Raw genomic sequence first — 16760 nt, 5'->3', positions numbered from 1 at the left:
CCAAGGCTGCTGCAGCCTCGGCAGGCGGCTGCCTAGGCTGTCGTGGCCTCGCCGGGGGCTGCCAGGGCGGCCTCGACCTCGGCCTCGGCGGCGGCTCCCTCGGCTGTTCCGGCCTCGGCGGAATGTGCTTTTTTTTTGGGGGAATATTTTGAGCCTTTTTTTTTTTATTAACTCACTCAGTCGTTGAATTTTCAGATTTTGCATGGAAGCAAAAATTCAAAGAGAAAGAGGGTAGGTGGAGAAGCCTAAAAGCATTGATCAACCTAATAAGAAGCTGAGTAAACAACGGTCCAAGAGTGAACAAGCGTCGAAGTTGCACTCTTCAAGAAGTTCACCCATGCAACCTACTCCACTTGTTGAAGACATTGTTCTTCAATTGCTCTATGCTGATTTGACCTTTCTTCACAACCGTGCTTATCATTTGGTCGATCCCATGGAAGTTTCACTTCCTAAGGCAATGTTCCACTATGATGAGGATGCAGTTTCATGGATCAGCAAAGAAGATGTGAAGGAATTTCTACGTTGTGCAAAGCTTAACATTTCCCTCATTCAAACATTCATGAGGTACTTCAATGCCCACATAATCTACACTTTTGTAAAGTTATTCAAATTTGTGGTGATTATCCTTCATTTGATTAATTATTCAATGATCGTGCACGCAGAGCACTATAGGAGCACTTAACTGAAACTGATTCTCCTTGTAAAGTTGGGTGGTTATGCCCCAAGCATTTATCCACCACTAGAATCATAGGCAACCCCCGTGACGTGTTGTACTATGTTGAACAGAGTATCAGGGAATCAGTGCGTGTGGGAGACATGTTCATATTCGCCCCATGTTATAGAGAGTAAGTCTAACCATGTCAAATTCAATCGATTTGGCCTCATTATATGTGACTCCTAAATATTAATTTGCTTGTCTATTGTGAACTTATGTAGGGAGCATTGGAGCCTCGTGGTTATTTGTAATTCCAATAACACAATTTATCACCTTGATTCAGCTCGATCATCGGAGAATTGGCTCGTTAAGTCTATATTGCAAAAGTAAATATATATAGCTACCTAGTGATGATTATTGCTAATAATAACTAATTTAGTAGTCAGACGACTAATAAAATTTGAATGTACTTTATTTACTACAGTGTTATGAAGAAGCTACATTGTCGTGCTCCTCAGGGTCCAACATGAAAGTCACCGTTCTTAATTTACATGTTATTGTGATTATCTTCAAAATCTATGTTAGTAAATATTTGCTTATTTCTTTTGCATGTTTCACTGATGTGATTTGTTCGTCATATGCTAGTGCGCACAAAAAGAAAATGGACTTGATTGTGCTTTGTATGTGATGAGATTCATGCTTGACATAGTGACTCATTGTACGGAGAGTCAACAGCTTGATGAGGTAAGTCCTAAAACTTAAAGAAATGCTACTTTGATGTGATTTCTAGCCTTAGACACCTAATATTACCCAACATTGACATGTTATGAGAAATAAATAGTTCATTTGATAAGAAAGGTAGAAAATGGGCTAAATAGAAGTCATATATGCCATACTTGGGCTATTTTTTGTTAATATGCTCTTTTGATGTGATTTCTTTCCTTATACACCTATAACTAGATAATATTGACATATTATGAAATAAATAAAGTTCATTTGATAAGAAATGTAGGAAATGGGCAAAGTAAAGTCATATAGGCCATATTTGGGACATTTTGAGTAAAAAGCGTCTTAATCCTTAATAAAATGTTCTTTTGATTCAATTTTAGGGCTTAGACACATAAAACTAGGTAAAATTGACATGTTATGAGAAAGAAATAGTTCATTTGATAAGAAATGTAGGAAATGGGCTAAACAGAAGTCATATAGGCCATATTTGGGCCATTTTGAGTAAAACTTAATGAAATGCTATTTTGATGTGATTTCTAGCCTTAGACACCTAATATTACCCAACATTGACATGTTATGAGAAAGAAATAGCTCATTTGATAAGAAAGGTAGAAAATGGGCTGAATAGAAGTCATATAGGCCATATTTGGGCCATTTTGTGTTAATATGCTCTTTTGATGTGATTTCTTTCCTTATACACCTACAACTAGATAATATTGACATGTTATGAAATAAATAAAGTTCATTTGATAAGAAATGTAGGAAATGGGCAAAGTAAAGTCATATAGTCCATATTTGGGACATTTTGAGTAAAAAGTGTCTTAATCCTTAATAAAATGCTACTACCTCCGGTCCAATTTACTCGCAACAAAGGGGTATTATTTGTGAGACATAAAATATTCCTTTGTTGCAAGTAAATTGGACCAGAGGTAGTATTTTGATTCAATTTTAAGGCTTAGACACATAAAACTAGGTAACATTGACATTTTATGAGAAAGAAATAGTTCATTTGAGAAGAAATAATGTAGGAAATGGGCTAAATAGAAGTCAAATAGGCCATATTTGATACAATACATATTGTTTAGCCTAATTAATTAATTCTAACATAATTTGTTTTGAATTTCAAGTTTTGCAAGGTACAAAAGGATGGTCCGTTGACAATCAAGGAACTTAATGAAGTTCGTGACATGTTGGCGTCTTTTATCACCTTCAACATGTAAATGTCTTTTTAATTGTAAATTTATGTTAACTTTTTAACTATATATTATTATTCATTAATTACTTACTATCCTTTGTGTGTGTGTATATGTATATTAATTACTTACTATCCTTTGTGTGTGTGTATATATATATACATATATACATATACATATATATATATATATATATATATATATATATATATAACACTTTTTTTTTATTGTATTGCATTTGGGAATATTTATATCTATACATATATTAATTCTTGTTTTTAATATTATTTGTATCTTATTATAATATTTAATAATATTATTATTATTAGTAATTATAATAATAATATTATTAATTATTTTATTTAATATTATTGCTGGAATTACAGGTTATTATTGCTAGAATAACAGGGTTTTTTTTTTAATATTATTGCAAGAAAAAAGGAAAAAATATAAATATTATTGAAATGGCACTGGTTAACCGATGCCAAAAACTGCTGCCACCAAAAAAAAATTTGCGCGGGACTATTTATGGCACTGGTTAACCGGTGGACAAAATAAATAAAGGCACAAGTTAACCGGTGCCAAAATCGGTTTATGGCACCAGTTTTGAACCAGTGGCAAAGTGGGGTGTAATTGGCACCCCCCACATTGTAACCGGTTCAAACCGGTGCCTTAAGCCGGGTTTGAACCGGTGCCCTTTACTGTTTTTCTACTAGTGATTAACCCGGTTGTTAGAGACAATAGTCTCAATTGTTTGGATCGGAGATGAGTATACAACAGGGATACTACTTGGAATTTCACTCACAGCACGATCAGGGGTTTGCAACAACGACTAACCAACAACAGAATCAACCGTATTATTGTCAGGCTCGATACTGACAGGAACACAAGTCATCGATTCGAAACATATTAATTTGGGGTTATTATCATCACCCAAACTAATTCCACGAACAAAAGTAACATCTTCCTCTATTATCGCTTCATCCATAATCATATCCATATACTACCTCCGTTGTAGGTTATGTGCAACGATCAGACATTTTCCCTCTCTGCTTTATGTCAAATCGTTGCACATAACCTGTAACGGAGGTAGTATATAGTTCAACACATATCTACCTACAATTTGAATTGAGTAATTTTGTTTTAATAAACTTACAGCATAAATCAACTTATTATACATCAAACCATATTATAATCAATAAAGGAGATAGGAAGTTAAACTTACTTGAAGCTTGCTAATCACTACCGCGGCTTTACCATTTCAGCCTACAATCAAAATTGAGTAACTTATAATCAACTTACAACATAAATCAACTCACAATACATGAAAATATAATAAAATCAAGGAAGAAACTCACTTAGAGCTTGATAACCGCAAAGGGGGATACATTTCCATTCTCTTATTGTTGGGCACCTCAGGGCAATAATGCATGTTCGTTTCAAATTTGCTACAGTGTAGTGTACAGTAACTAACCATAGTTAACAAGCGTTAACATGCAACAAACGGCTATTGTACTTGTCGTAAAGTTGGCGTCCAAAATCCAATCTAACGGAGTTTTCGTGAGCTATCAGCAAGCTTGAACTAAGGGGCACGCATTTGCATGTTATTTACAATTCATGCCATCAGATTAACAATTTTTTGCAAATTTGGGGCATGAACTTGTATTTGCCGGTAATTTATAACTTCTACGCATACACATAAAATTGTAATTTTGACATAGTAAAGTTTGCATTCAAAACTATCTAACGGAAGATCCTGGAACCACACTGCTGCCGCTGTCCTTCGGGGATGCCTCCTACGCTTACCACTTACCTACGCTCCGAAGGGGGGCGAGAAACTTATTGAAAGGGGGGGCGCTAAATTTGGCGCTTGAGTGGGGTCTGGGGGGTCCCTTCGAAACGTAAGTGTTCGGAGGTACCAGGATCCAGCCTCGAGAGGGTACATTCCCCTTTCTTCTATCGTGTCTTTTGGGGCCGAATTCGGATTTTCGAAGGACGCGACCCCCAACCCACGGGGGGGAGCACAGACACAGCGGAGGATCATATGTGCTATATGAAAAATAAGTAACTTCTTTCAGTTTAACTGTTATAGAAAAATAAGGATTTATTTATATTCTCAAGACTAACTTTTTTGTAACTACTCCGTACATATGAAAAATTAGTATATTTATACACGTAAGTGTAAAACCTTAAAACATTTATATATATATATATATATATATATATATATATATATATATATATATATATATATATATATATATATATATATATATATATATATTTATATATATTAATGCATTCACAATGCATGACTAATTATTAAGTAGTACTTAAAGGACCTGTTCGCTTTAGCTTAATTTCAGTTTAGTTCAATTCAGCTCCAATCAGTTTAGTTTAGTTCAGCTCCTAATTTTCTTCTCATAAAATATTTATTTCAGCTCCAATCAATTCAGTTTAGTTCAGCTCCAATCAGTTCCGTTCAATTCAACTCCAATTAGTTCAGTTCAGTTCAGCTCAATAAATGTTCACAAGCATAAAATGTAAAGACATTTTAGGTATTTTCAATCGACATAAAGTAGGCAAAAAATTAATAGATCAAAATACATTGAAAGACTATTAATAAAAATGATACAGCATGTAAAATTAAAAGGTCCAGTGATGTTTACGACCAAGACAATCAATTAGGTCGGTCAACACCAGTAACACTAGACCATCAATCTAACGTTCTATCTATCAGTCTATCACCCTCCATTGCACATCTTCGTGTACATATTTATACAATGTACAAAACACAAATTCCTGAGATTCTCTAGCCTTCAAAAACTATGAGACAAAAAGTTAATATTTTGTACTGTAAGAAATTATGCTGATCTTATACCCCCTACCCCCATCACTTCGGGGCGATTTAAGTAGAACTGAAATAACTACAGTGAGGTCGTGATAAGCTGAAGGTGTTTCACGAGGTTCTATATCGACGACAATAGAATTGATCCATTATTGTTGACCGTGCATCATCATCAACATGTAATGACATCTTCATGGGTCTAAAGCAGGCACATCACCATCCAGGCTTCGACGTTTTTTCTTTCCCTCACCATGTCTTGACCTCCTAGGAGCCTCATCCTCACTTTCACTGTCATCATTTGTTAGATTGTTTCGAGAGACAAATTTTTCAGCACCTTGATTTGATGAGTCATCACCACGTCCACTCATATCCTGCAACTTCCCTTGATCTGGAACTGATCCAAATGTCTCACCCCAATCACTACCTGATCCTCTAATATCCCTCTTAGGACCCCAATTGCCACCTTGAGGTGGTCCAGGCTGGGAAGGAAAGATAGGAGGCATACCCATTGGTCGACCACCTCTCCCACCAATACCCATTCCTCCAGGCATGAATGGAGCACGCCCAGGGCCCATCATCATCCCAAACCCACCACCAGGATGGACCCCTCCAGGTTGTGAAGGCCGACCAGGAAACATCATACCAGGTGAAGGATTTGTAAATTCACCGGAGAACCTTGGGCTGTAGGGCACGAAAGGACGAGGACCCATGCCAAAAGGATCAGGCATTGGAAAGTTGTCAGGTCCAGGTCCATAATTGAAACCATCCACCCCCATCATGCCAGGAGGAAAGCCCCGCATCCCAGGCATAGGACGCATTCCTCCTCGACCCATAGGAAAATTTGGTGGCCACATCATCCCTCTTCCCCTTCCTCTGCCCTGAATAGCAAGACTCCCAGGTGCCAGACCAAAACTCTCGTCTTCTTCTTCACTTTCTTCCTCCTCTTCCTCCTCTTCATTGTCCTCAAATGGAACTATGTCTGGATTCTCAGCTCCATTTTCTATGTCAACTCCTTTCGCTTTCTCTTCTTCACGTTTGGATTCAGCTGCAACTAGAGTCGCCTAACAAATTTTACAAGAATATGAGAAAACTGTGAGTTTATGCAAAGAGAGAACAAATAAACAATTTTAAAAAACCTTATTAAATAATTAGATAAGCCGAAGAAACATGGTACTGAAACAAACTGCAAGTAAATACAGATTAAAATAAGTAAAGGACCGTTCCAATTTTATTATACGTCTCCGAAGACTCTCCTCTGTATTACACATGATATTTTTTTTGGAAAAATTAGAAAATAACACCCCAAAATTAGGGAATTTTGACTTTTACCACCTTCAAATAACCACTTAATTGAATTTACCACCTCCAAAAAAAAAAAAATTTACTTTACCACCAACAAAAATTCCGAAACTTTGATTTTACCACCAACTAACGGATTCCGTCCATGAATCCGTTAGTAGGGCCCACCTTTTTTATGTTTCTTCTTCATCTTCCCCGATTTCCATATCAACCCAGCTGGCAACGAAATTAACTCACCGTGGTTGGTCGGAATTTCGTGTGGGGGCAAGGGAGGGGTCGGAATTTGGTTTAGACTAGGGATGTGGTCGGAATTAGGTGGTGGTTAGGGTTTTAGGAGTGCGGATTGGTGGTGGCTAGGGTTTTAAGAGTTGTTGGAATTAGGGGGGGGGGGGGGGGGGGCTATATGGGTGGTCAGAATTTGGTGGCTAGGGTTTTGAGGTCGGAAATTGGTGGAGAGGGGGGTCGAAATCGATGCGGTGGCTGTGGCTGTGCGGTGCGGTTGGGGGGTTTCGGGGGTCCATTGGCAGGTTCGGTGCGGTGCGGTGGTAGTGGTTAGGTGGTGGGTTGGTCGTAGCGGTTAGGTGGTGGCTAGGGTTTGGACGTCGGAAATAGTGGAAAGGGGGTCGAAATTGGTGCGATGGTTGTGGATGTGCGGTGCGGTGGTAGCTGTTAGGTGGTGGGGTTGGTCGTAGCGGTTAGGTGGTGGGGGCCGGTAGCGGTTAGGTGGTGGGGGCTGGTCGTAGCGGTTAGGTGGTGGGGCTGGTCGTAGCCGGTCCGGTGGTGGGGGTCCCGACGGTGGCAGCAACCACCGGTTGATGGATGAGGATTTGTTTTTTTTTTTGTTTTTTTTTTAATTTTTGTTTAAAACTTACCCAATAATATGGCGACACGTGTGCAAGGTAGGCCCCACTAACGGATTTATGGAAGGAATCCGTTAGTTGGAGGTGATTGGTGGGAAAATTGATGTTTTATTTTTTTATGAGGTGGTAAAGTAAATCTTTTTTTTTTGGAGGTGGTAAATTCAATAAAGTCGTTATTTGAAGGTGGTAAAAATCAAAATTTCCCCAAAATTATCACAATTTTGATTATAACACCACATAAAAATAAACTTTGTTTATAACATCACATAAAAAAATAAATAAATAAATAAAAAATAATAAAAAAAAATTGGTTTTACCACCGCTTAACTTTTCCATCCAAGAAAACCGTTAAGTGGGCCCCACACAGCACACGTGTCAATCAACTATTGCCTTTAAAAAAAAAATTAAATAAAAAAAACCCTATAACCCTAACCCAACCACCACCCCCACCACTGTCATCAACCCTACCCTACCACGGCCGTCAACCCAACCCAGCCTCCATCGCCATCTCCCCGGCCTGAAACCGTCGCCGAATCACCCAGGCCCCAACCCAAACCAGCCAGCCCCTATTATTGTCTCCCGACCTGGATTCATCGCCGAGCCACCCAAACCAGCCAGCCGCCGTCGCCAAACTCCTCTACCCTACCCAACTTCGCCGAGCTCCTCCCTAACCAAAGTCGTCGCCGAACCAGGCCACACCAGCACACCCGTACCCAAACCCACAAACCACCCTACTCCTCTCACCCTCACCTAAAACCAAATCGGAGCTGGTTTCGTGGGTATGGTTTGGCTGATTTCGACGAATCGACATGGTGGTTGGTTGGCTAGCTGGTTTTGGGGGTCGAGGGTGGTCAGTTGGGATTGGATGACGGCGGTGGGGGCTGGGTTGGGGTAGCGACGGTGGAAACCGGCACCATCGATGGTGGCTGGGTAATTTTAGAGGTTTTTCCTTTTTAAAAAATTATTTTAAATTTTTTTTAAAAAATCCAATAAATAATTGACACGTGTACAATGTGGGAACCACTAACGGTTTTTGGATGGAAAAGTTAAGTGGTGGCGAAATCAAAATTTTGGGGTTTTGGTGGTGTTATAATAAAAGTTTTAAAATTTGTGGTGTTATGATCAAAATTGTGACAATTTTGTGGTGTTATTTTCTAATTTTTCCTTTTTTTTTTAATTTTTTTAATAACAATTTGATTTTTAAACTTGAAAAATGTAATATCAATATCCAAATCAGATATCATATTTCATTGTTCTTGTGAGTTTAGAGTGTAGTTATTCCATATTCTACTGCAGTCTTGCAGCATATTTTATTCCTTTGTCTACAATTAAGTGAATCTAATCAAGACCAAGATCAAAACTAAAAGTTGATGAACTCCCTCAAGGAAAATTACACAATACGAAAGAGGGTAGGAAAATTTGTCAAAATTAATCTACAATGGACATTGTTTTTCTAGTAGAAGATTTAATACTGTAAAAAAAGATATTCGCTAATTAGATATTTGAACTGTCTTCCTTATACATTTCAATAAATGAACTACCATTAATAAAAAATAATATAAATTAAAAAGCCAAAGAGTTCCATTAATATTCAATGCACTTCTAATGTGCCCAAAGAGAATTTTAAACCATATAGAGTTGCAAAACCGTTATTTCGGAGTAATTTTTTATTGCAAACAATATCTTCATCAATGAAAATGATACTGCAGTAATTTGGCAAGAAGGGATGGAATAAGGAAGAATAAGAGAACAGGAGTGGGATAAAACAGATGTACTGCTTGAAAAAGTGCAGTTGAGGCACAGCTGTCTTTAAGATTAAAAAGGTATAGGTAAAGCACGTTCAATGGGACGCACTAAGGGCATGTTCTCTTCCGTTGAAATTCAGTTCAGTTCAGTTGAGTTCAGTTGAGTTCAGCTTAGCTTAGCTTAGCTTAGCTTAGCTCAGTTCAGCTCTTAATTTACGTCTAATGATATTGCTAATGACGACAACAACAACAATAATAATAATAATAATAATAATAACAACAACAACAACAACAACAACAACAACAACAACAACAACAATAATAATAATAATAATAATAATCAATAAGTAATAAATAATAATAATAATAATAATAATAATCAATAAATAATAATAATAATAATAATAATATTAATAATAATTGAAATACTAATACTAATAATAATAATCAATAAATAATAATAATAATCATCAATAAATAATAATAACAATAATAATAATAATAATACTAATAATAATAATCAATAAATAATAATAATAATAATCATCAATAATTAATAATAATAATAATAATAATAATAATAATAATAATAATAATAATAATAATAATATGTACATATGTATATACACATATGTATAGTAATAAATAATCAATAAATAATCAAAGATCACTAATCCGTAGTTAAAAATCACTAATTAATAATTTCAGTTCAGTTCAGTTCAGTTCAATTCAATTCAGCTGAGTTGAGTTCAGTCAATCGGAACAGGCCCTAAGGCACTGTAGCTGCATTATATTACCAGAGCTCATCATATGCGCCTGTTTTAACATGTATGATACCATCTATAATACCCTACGTCAACATGTGCCCACTCTGATAAGAGTGACAGTTATTATTGTATTAGGGGAACTCCTGAAGTTGTTCTGACCACCCTCTAGGTTGCCAAAACTCGTTCCAACTTCCATTCCCTAGTACTACTACTAGCTAAATTTCTCCTTGTTTCTAAATTTTAATTTAAATTTAGCATCATGCACAAAAGATTAATTAGCAAAATTTAGCATCATGCACAAAAGATTAATCAGCTAAATCACTTAAAATGTGGCACATTAAACACTTAAGTTAATTATAGGATTTATCCAAGAGTTACTTGTTGTGATGGTAGTTGCATGATTAAGGGAGACCTTGAAAAGGCTCTTTATCATAGGAATATAGGATTTATCTTTTCCCTAGTTTGAACTGACCATAAGTGACAGGTTGAAAGCTGAATTATTTTCATCTTTTCAGCAAAATTTAAATATAACACACAAGGCACAACTAGGGATAGAAATGGTCTGGAAAAGAGGGATTGGAACACCATAGATAGTACCAATGATAAATTTTATGTTCTGCAGTTTCTGCTTCATCATAGGAGCCGAAGTACAAGATAGAAAACCTTTGGTTCTCTTTCAATGGATACAAAAAGTGTTACAGCAGCAGGAATTATTAGTATTTGTCACTCTATTTTCAATAACAGCATGTCACATTTTCTCCAAACTTTTACCTAATCAACAGGGCAATAATATAATGCTCTGTCTTAGATAATTCGCTGAAAAAGATCTTTGATTAGTATCATGTATATCATTCTGGATCAGAAACCTGGGTCTGAAAACACTGAATCCTGACTAAACCCACTGACAAAACTGGGTTCCCGTGTCCATATATCTCCTATAAATTAATTCTCTATATATCATTAATGTTCTCCCACAGCCATTTCAGCATTTAATAATACCCATATGAAAATAAGAAATAAAATTGTTTGAGAAAATTCTGCTTCCAGCATCAGAAAAGAAATATACAGTATGGAAGGTTCCGAGTCAACCCACAGCTGATATGGAAAATTAAGGTCTCAAATAAGACAATATCAGAAACTCCATCAGCTCACATTAATTCATTCCAGACTATAACGTTGTATTAATTGGGTTCATGTGTCCATCTAGGCTTCTATTATCAGTTTTCTGTACATCTAATATGGTCTTCCCAGCTGAGATTACAGGATCCACAGATCATATGACATGAGATTCACAATAGAGAAGAGATGCAATATTTTCAGGTGCTTAAGTAATTCTACGTTGAAATTTTAAAAAATTAAAATAACAATTTCATGGTAAAACCATATAAACAAACATACCATAAGTTCACCGTCAGGTTCAAGATAAAGCAAGGAAGCCAGCTGCTCCCCAACAGAAGGCTCAAGCTCCTGGCAATCTCTACTAATCTGAAACAACGATTTAAAACCGAAAATAAAGAATTTTAGAAATTTCCACAATCCAAAACCATATATACAAAGATTTCAAAGAAAAGATTAAAGTTTGACCCTTTTGTTCAAAGTTTAGTAATTAATTAAAGGCAAAATTGGTAAAAACCATCTTTTTTGTCCCACTTTTTTTAAAAAAAAACCACCTTTTATGTTGTTTTTATTTACTAAACCACCTTTTAAGTACCTAAATTCTTGATAGCACAAACCCTTATTTCAAATTTTGACGAAAAATTTAACTGAGACGTCAAAGGGGCCCATAACTTGTGCCTTTCGCTCCTAAATCATGTATTTTTTCACCCCCAAAAACATTTAAACCTTCCGTCTATATAAATGCATGACTAAATTGAGTAAAGATCTAAAAAACCAAACCTAATTTTGCTACAAAAATTAAATTGTAGTATTTGTTTATTCTCAACCCATAAATTGAGGTAATAGAAGTGATGGTTAAGATAGAAGGGAAGGTTTTGCTATGGTTGATGATTTGGAAGTGGATGGTTGAGATGCAATTTGTTAGATTTGAAATAGGGGTGGTGCAATAAAAAATTTAGGTACTCAAAAGGTGGTTTAGCAAATAAAAAAAAATAATAAAAGGTGGTTTTTTAAAAAAAGTTGGACAAAAAAGGTGATTTATACCAATTTTACCTTAATTAAATCAATAAGATTGCATTTGCCTTCTTGTAACTTTAAATTTTTGTTTGCTTTCAGAATTTGGTTAATTCCCCATAATGTTATATTTTGTGATTCCAAAGGAGTAAATTAGTTTGTTGAGAGATAATAAAAACTGTTGAGTTATTACTTGAAACAATCCGAATAAAACAAAATTTAATACGTTAGATTAGTGACAATGTAACAGATCATTGCTCCCTCCATCCCATACAGCTTTAAGCACTTTGTTGCGCACATAGTTGTAGGAATTTTTGGAGTGGGCTACTTAAAATATTTTTGGAAACCTCAACTTTCACATATTCGCTTTAAATAATGCCAAGATTATTTTAAAATAATCCGAACTTTGGGGCGTATTCGCTTTTATTGGTCCCGAGTGACTAATAACCTGTTAAATAGGGTTTTTTTTTTATTGACACGTCCCACCACGTAATTGGTCAAAAATGAAATGAAATTTATAAAAAAAAAATAAAAATAAAAATAAATAAATAAATAAACAAAAACACCCCAGCCACGCCACTTCCCCCAACCACATCTCCAGCAGTCCCCACCCCCACTAAAACCGCCCCATTTCCCACCACCGAAACCACCCACACCACCCAAAACCGTCCCCCTTTCCAACCAACAAGACCACCCAAATTCCCACCCCCAGTCCCAAAAAAAAAAAAAACTACCCCTCCCCCTTTCTCTCTTTCTTTCCGACTCTCTCTCCTGTTTGTTGTTTCTTTTATGGATAATCGCCGTGGATACAAACTTCGACGAGATGTAACGGTATTTCTAGCCGAATTTTGTTTGATGGTTCATGTGGATAACCCTAAAATATAGAGAAACAGTTTATTTAAGTGGTAAAAGAGGGAGAGAGAGAGTGAGAGAGAGAGAGTTATAATTGGGTAAATGTTGGCTGCAGCGGGTAGCGCAGGGAAACGACAAGGGAGGAGGCGACAATGGGGAAGGGGAAGTGGAAGGGAAGGGGTTTTGTGGCTAGGAAAGGGAGGGGGTGGCAATAAAATACCGGAAATGCAACCTGAGTGGAGATTAAGCCTCAAAATTTCTGAGGGAGACAGTTTTGTAGTGGTAGGCTGAGGGGCGGCGGTTTCGGGGGGTCGAGGTGGGGAGAGGTGGCCATTTCGGGGGGTTGGGCTGCTGGAAGTGGCCGTTTCAGGGGGTTGGGGTTCCGGAGGTGGTGACACATGTCTCTATTATAATCGGTTGGAACCAATAAAAGTGAATAAACCAAAAGTTGAGATTAAATAAACCGATTTTTCCATGAGAAAGGTGGAGGAGATATGAGATAGTGGAATACTTTTATCTGAAAGAAAAAAAGTGGACCAACCTTTAATTGTAGATATTAGAAATATTTGTTGGTACAACCCTTTACTTACTCCATTTCTTTAGTTGATATGTTTAGATTTTAGCACTATTCACACAGTCCCCTTTTATTGTCTTTTATAATTTAAATGTAACAAAAAATATAGACATGTTGTGTTTTGTTAAAATTGTCTTCACATATATATTCAAAATATAAACTAATAATTTTTCCTTAAAGATCATTAAAGATGATCATAGTTCAATATTTGCAAGAGAAAATGTGCCTACAGAAATGGAAGAAGTAAGGGACAACTTTCAATGGATAATGTGTTAAAACTCAAGCTTTTAAATAAAATTCCATTCTCTTCCTACATCTCAAATCATAAAGAATGTTAAAGCATTACATAGATTATTAGATTCCTAAACGTGGAGGCTAAAACACTATTGGATTATACCATTTTGCAACACATTTTTTAAGATCAGACTAACATTCTCAGGGGCCGTTTGGTTGGGGGTAATCATCAAAGGGAAAGGGAATCAACCACCCTGATTCCCTTTGTTGGTGTTTGTTAATCATTTTTTCCCATTCCCTTTACCCCCTCCATTCCCCCAAATCCTTCTAAGACCATTACCCACCCCCCTAGGTATTTCCATTCCCATTCCCTACCACCCCCACATCACCACCTTCCTACCTACTCACACCACCGGAGCCCCTCCCTCGACCCTCGCCGCCCCTTCCTTGACCCTCGTCGCCCCTTCTACGTCCCCGCAAAAGCATTCCTCTGGCCGTCGTGTCCCTCCTCCACCACTCGCCGACCTTGAAAAACTTCCTAAACCCCTTGTCGGGATTCGCCGCCCATGTTCGCACCTCCCTCAACCCTCGTCGGAGGTTGTCGTACTTCCCCCATCCCTCAAAAACCTTCACCACCACCCTTGTTTCGATTAAGTGATTAATTTCAATTTCGATGAGGAAGGTTTTGCGAGGAGCGGGGATGGTCGGAGAAGGGTGGCGAAGGGTGAGGGAGGTGCAGCGAGTGGTTCGGTGGTGTTTTAGTGGTGGGAACGTTGGGTAGTTGTGTGGTGGTGGTGTGGTGGTGGGAGTGGTGGGTCTCATTCCCTTTGTTTTTAAAACAAACAACACCCCAAATTTTAGGCATTTTCATTCCATTCCTTGTCTTTCCCTTTGTTCATTCCATTCTGATTACCCCGTGCGAACCAAACGACCCCTCATTAAGTTAAATCAGCTAAAGAAGGCATTGAACATATGAATTAAATATACTAATTTATAAAACTATAGATTTAAACACTATTCTAACCTAGGTTGAACCATATCATTAACTTTAAAAAACCAAATGTCTTTACATAAGATAAAAAGAAAATGCTAGTTAAAAGACAAAAGAATATGTGGTGCATAATCTGAAAAAACATTTTATAGAGCATTTGAATTTGCTAGTCAAAATACAGCACTGTTGTTGTCTAAACAAAGCCATAAAATACCTTCACTGGCAAATTCTCATTGTAAGGATTCCTCAAATGTCGTGTTTTGTTGAAAGACAGCTCACACAACTGCCACAATGAAGCAAATAGTGTCATTAAATGTGTATATGGACCTTTAAAACAGTATAATTCATTTGGGAAAGTAAGACAGCATCACATAAAGAGTTACAACCTATGTTACATGGACTCGGGTACGTGTGTCGGACACTGACACGTGTCCGAGTGTCCAATTCGTCAATTTCCAAAATTTTAGGACACGGGGACTCTGTCCTATATTTGGACACCAGTGCGGGGACACGGCACTTTCATTTTTTGCAAAAAAAATATAGTTTTATAATTTTATATGTTTTTATCATTAGTGAACAAAAAATAAAAATAATTCGTAGTATAATCGGACACAAGGAATACAAGTATTACAATGAGTGAATGAGGGAGTACATTAAAAATAAAAAATTGAATTGAGATAGTGGAGTGTGGGTCCACACGGTAAAGAAAAAAAAAGAAAGAAAGTTATTTGGGGTCTAGTGTCAGTCAAACATTTAATTTCAACCATGAATTTCTTATTTCTCTCTCCTCTCTCCTCTCTCCTCTCTTATCTTCTCTTAAATGGAGTAAATTTGAACGGTCTTCTTGCTCAAGCTTGCTGCCATTTTTGAAGCTTAAAGAACATGAAGCTCTAGTTGTCACTGAAACTGCCGTCTCGTACCCGAATTTCACAACCGTGTCCGTGTCATGTCGTGTCGACACGGGTACGTGATGATTTTTGCGGAGTCCATGTAACAGAGATTACAACAACAACAACATTGCCGTTTCCCATAATGATTTGAAGTCAGGTAAAATGAATCAACATAGGGAACTGTCCATGAGAAATGAAACAAGAAAAATAAAAAAGTTAAAGAAACTAAACAACAATATGTGAGGAAAAAAAGGATGGTGTTAAGTGGAAACCCAATTCAAAAGGACCTGTAATTTTACTGCTAGGTCCAATAACACTCATCACACGGACGTTCCACCTTTGAAGTGGGTGATTAAGTGGAAACCCAATTCAAAAGGACCTGTAATTTTACTGCTAGGTCCAATAACACTCATCACACGGACATTCCACCTTTGAAGTGGGTGAGTCCACCAAACCCTATCGCTTACTCATACCATCAAGAAAATACTGCATGATTTAGTCGAACTGACGAAACCGTAAAAATTTTATGTGTTTTTCTCAGAGATAAATGTCTTTCCACTAGAAAAAGAAAAAACGAGCCGAGCCACTACTTGTGTGTGTGTAATTCATGGCAGTTTTCTATTATAGGGCTATTATCTTTCTTAGATTTTCTTATATTTATATTATAGTAGAGAGCGGTGCATCGCTGGGAAGTTAGCTAAATTAGCTGGAAATTGATTCCCTATCCTACATATAGAATGCTCCTACCTCTACGAGCTAGGTTTACGGGACCCCCTTAGCCAGAAAAGAGTACACCTCTCCTCAGCCCATTGCTCTAGGCTAGTGTGCCAATTGGTGACGGGCGGGCAAGGGGTGGCCTTTGGACACCAAGAAACTTGCCTAGGTTAGATGTAAGACAGAACCCAAACTCCCTTCTTGGGGGATTTAAACGCAAAGTTTATGGTTAACTGCTAAACATAAACTACATGAGAGCCCATTGACAGATTAAAGCAG

At 37.1% G+C, this 16760-nt stretch overlaps 1 protein-coding gene across 1 annotated transcript in view; it reads right to left on the bottom strand.

Moving 5' to 3' along the window:
• Positions 1–5156: 5156 nt before the first annotated feature.
• LOC145635993 (30-kDa cleavage and polyadenylation specificity factor 30-like) overlaps positions 5157–16760 on the bottom strand; it is a 31005-nt gene continuing 19401 nt past the window's right edge. The window contains exons 5-7 of the mRNA XM_081687423.1: positions 15092–15160; positions 11495–11581; positions 5157–6486 (exon numbers count right to left, since the gene is read on the bottom strand). Coding sequence (XP_081543549.1) covers positions 5617–6486; positions 11495–11581; positions 15092–15160 — 1026 coding nt within the window. The 3' untranslated portion in view covers positions 5157–5616. The remainder of the gene's footprint in view (positions 6487–11494; positions 11582–15091; positions 15161–16760) is intronic.

Source organism: Chenopodium album, chromosome 6 (assembly GCF_948465745.1).
Source record: "Chenopodium album chromosome 6, dcCheAlbu1.1, whole genome shotgun sequence".
NCBI classification, from domain to species: Eukaryota; Viridiplantae; Streptophyta; class Magnoliopsida; order Caryophyllales; family Amaranthaceae; genus Chenopodium; species Chenopodium album.
Note: the sequence above shows the minus strand (reverse complement) of the source record. Positions and strands in the feature narration are given on the sequence as shown.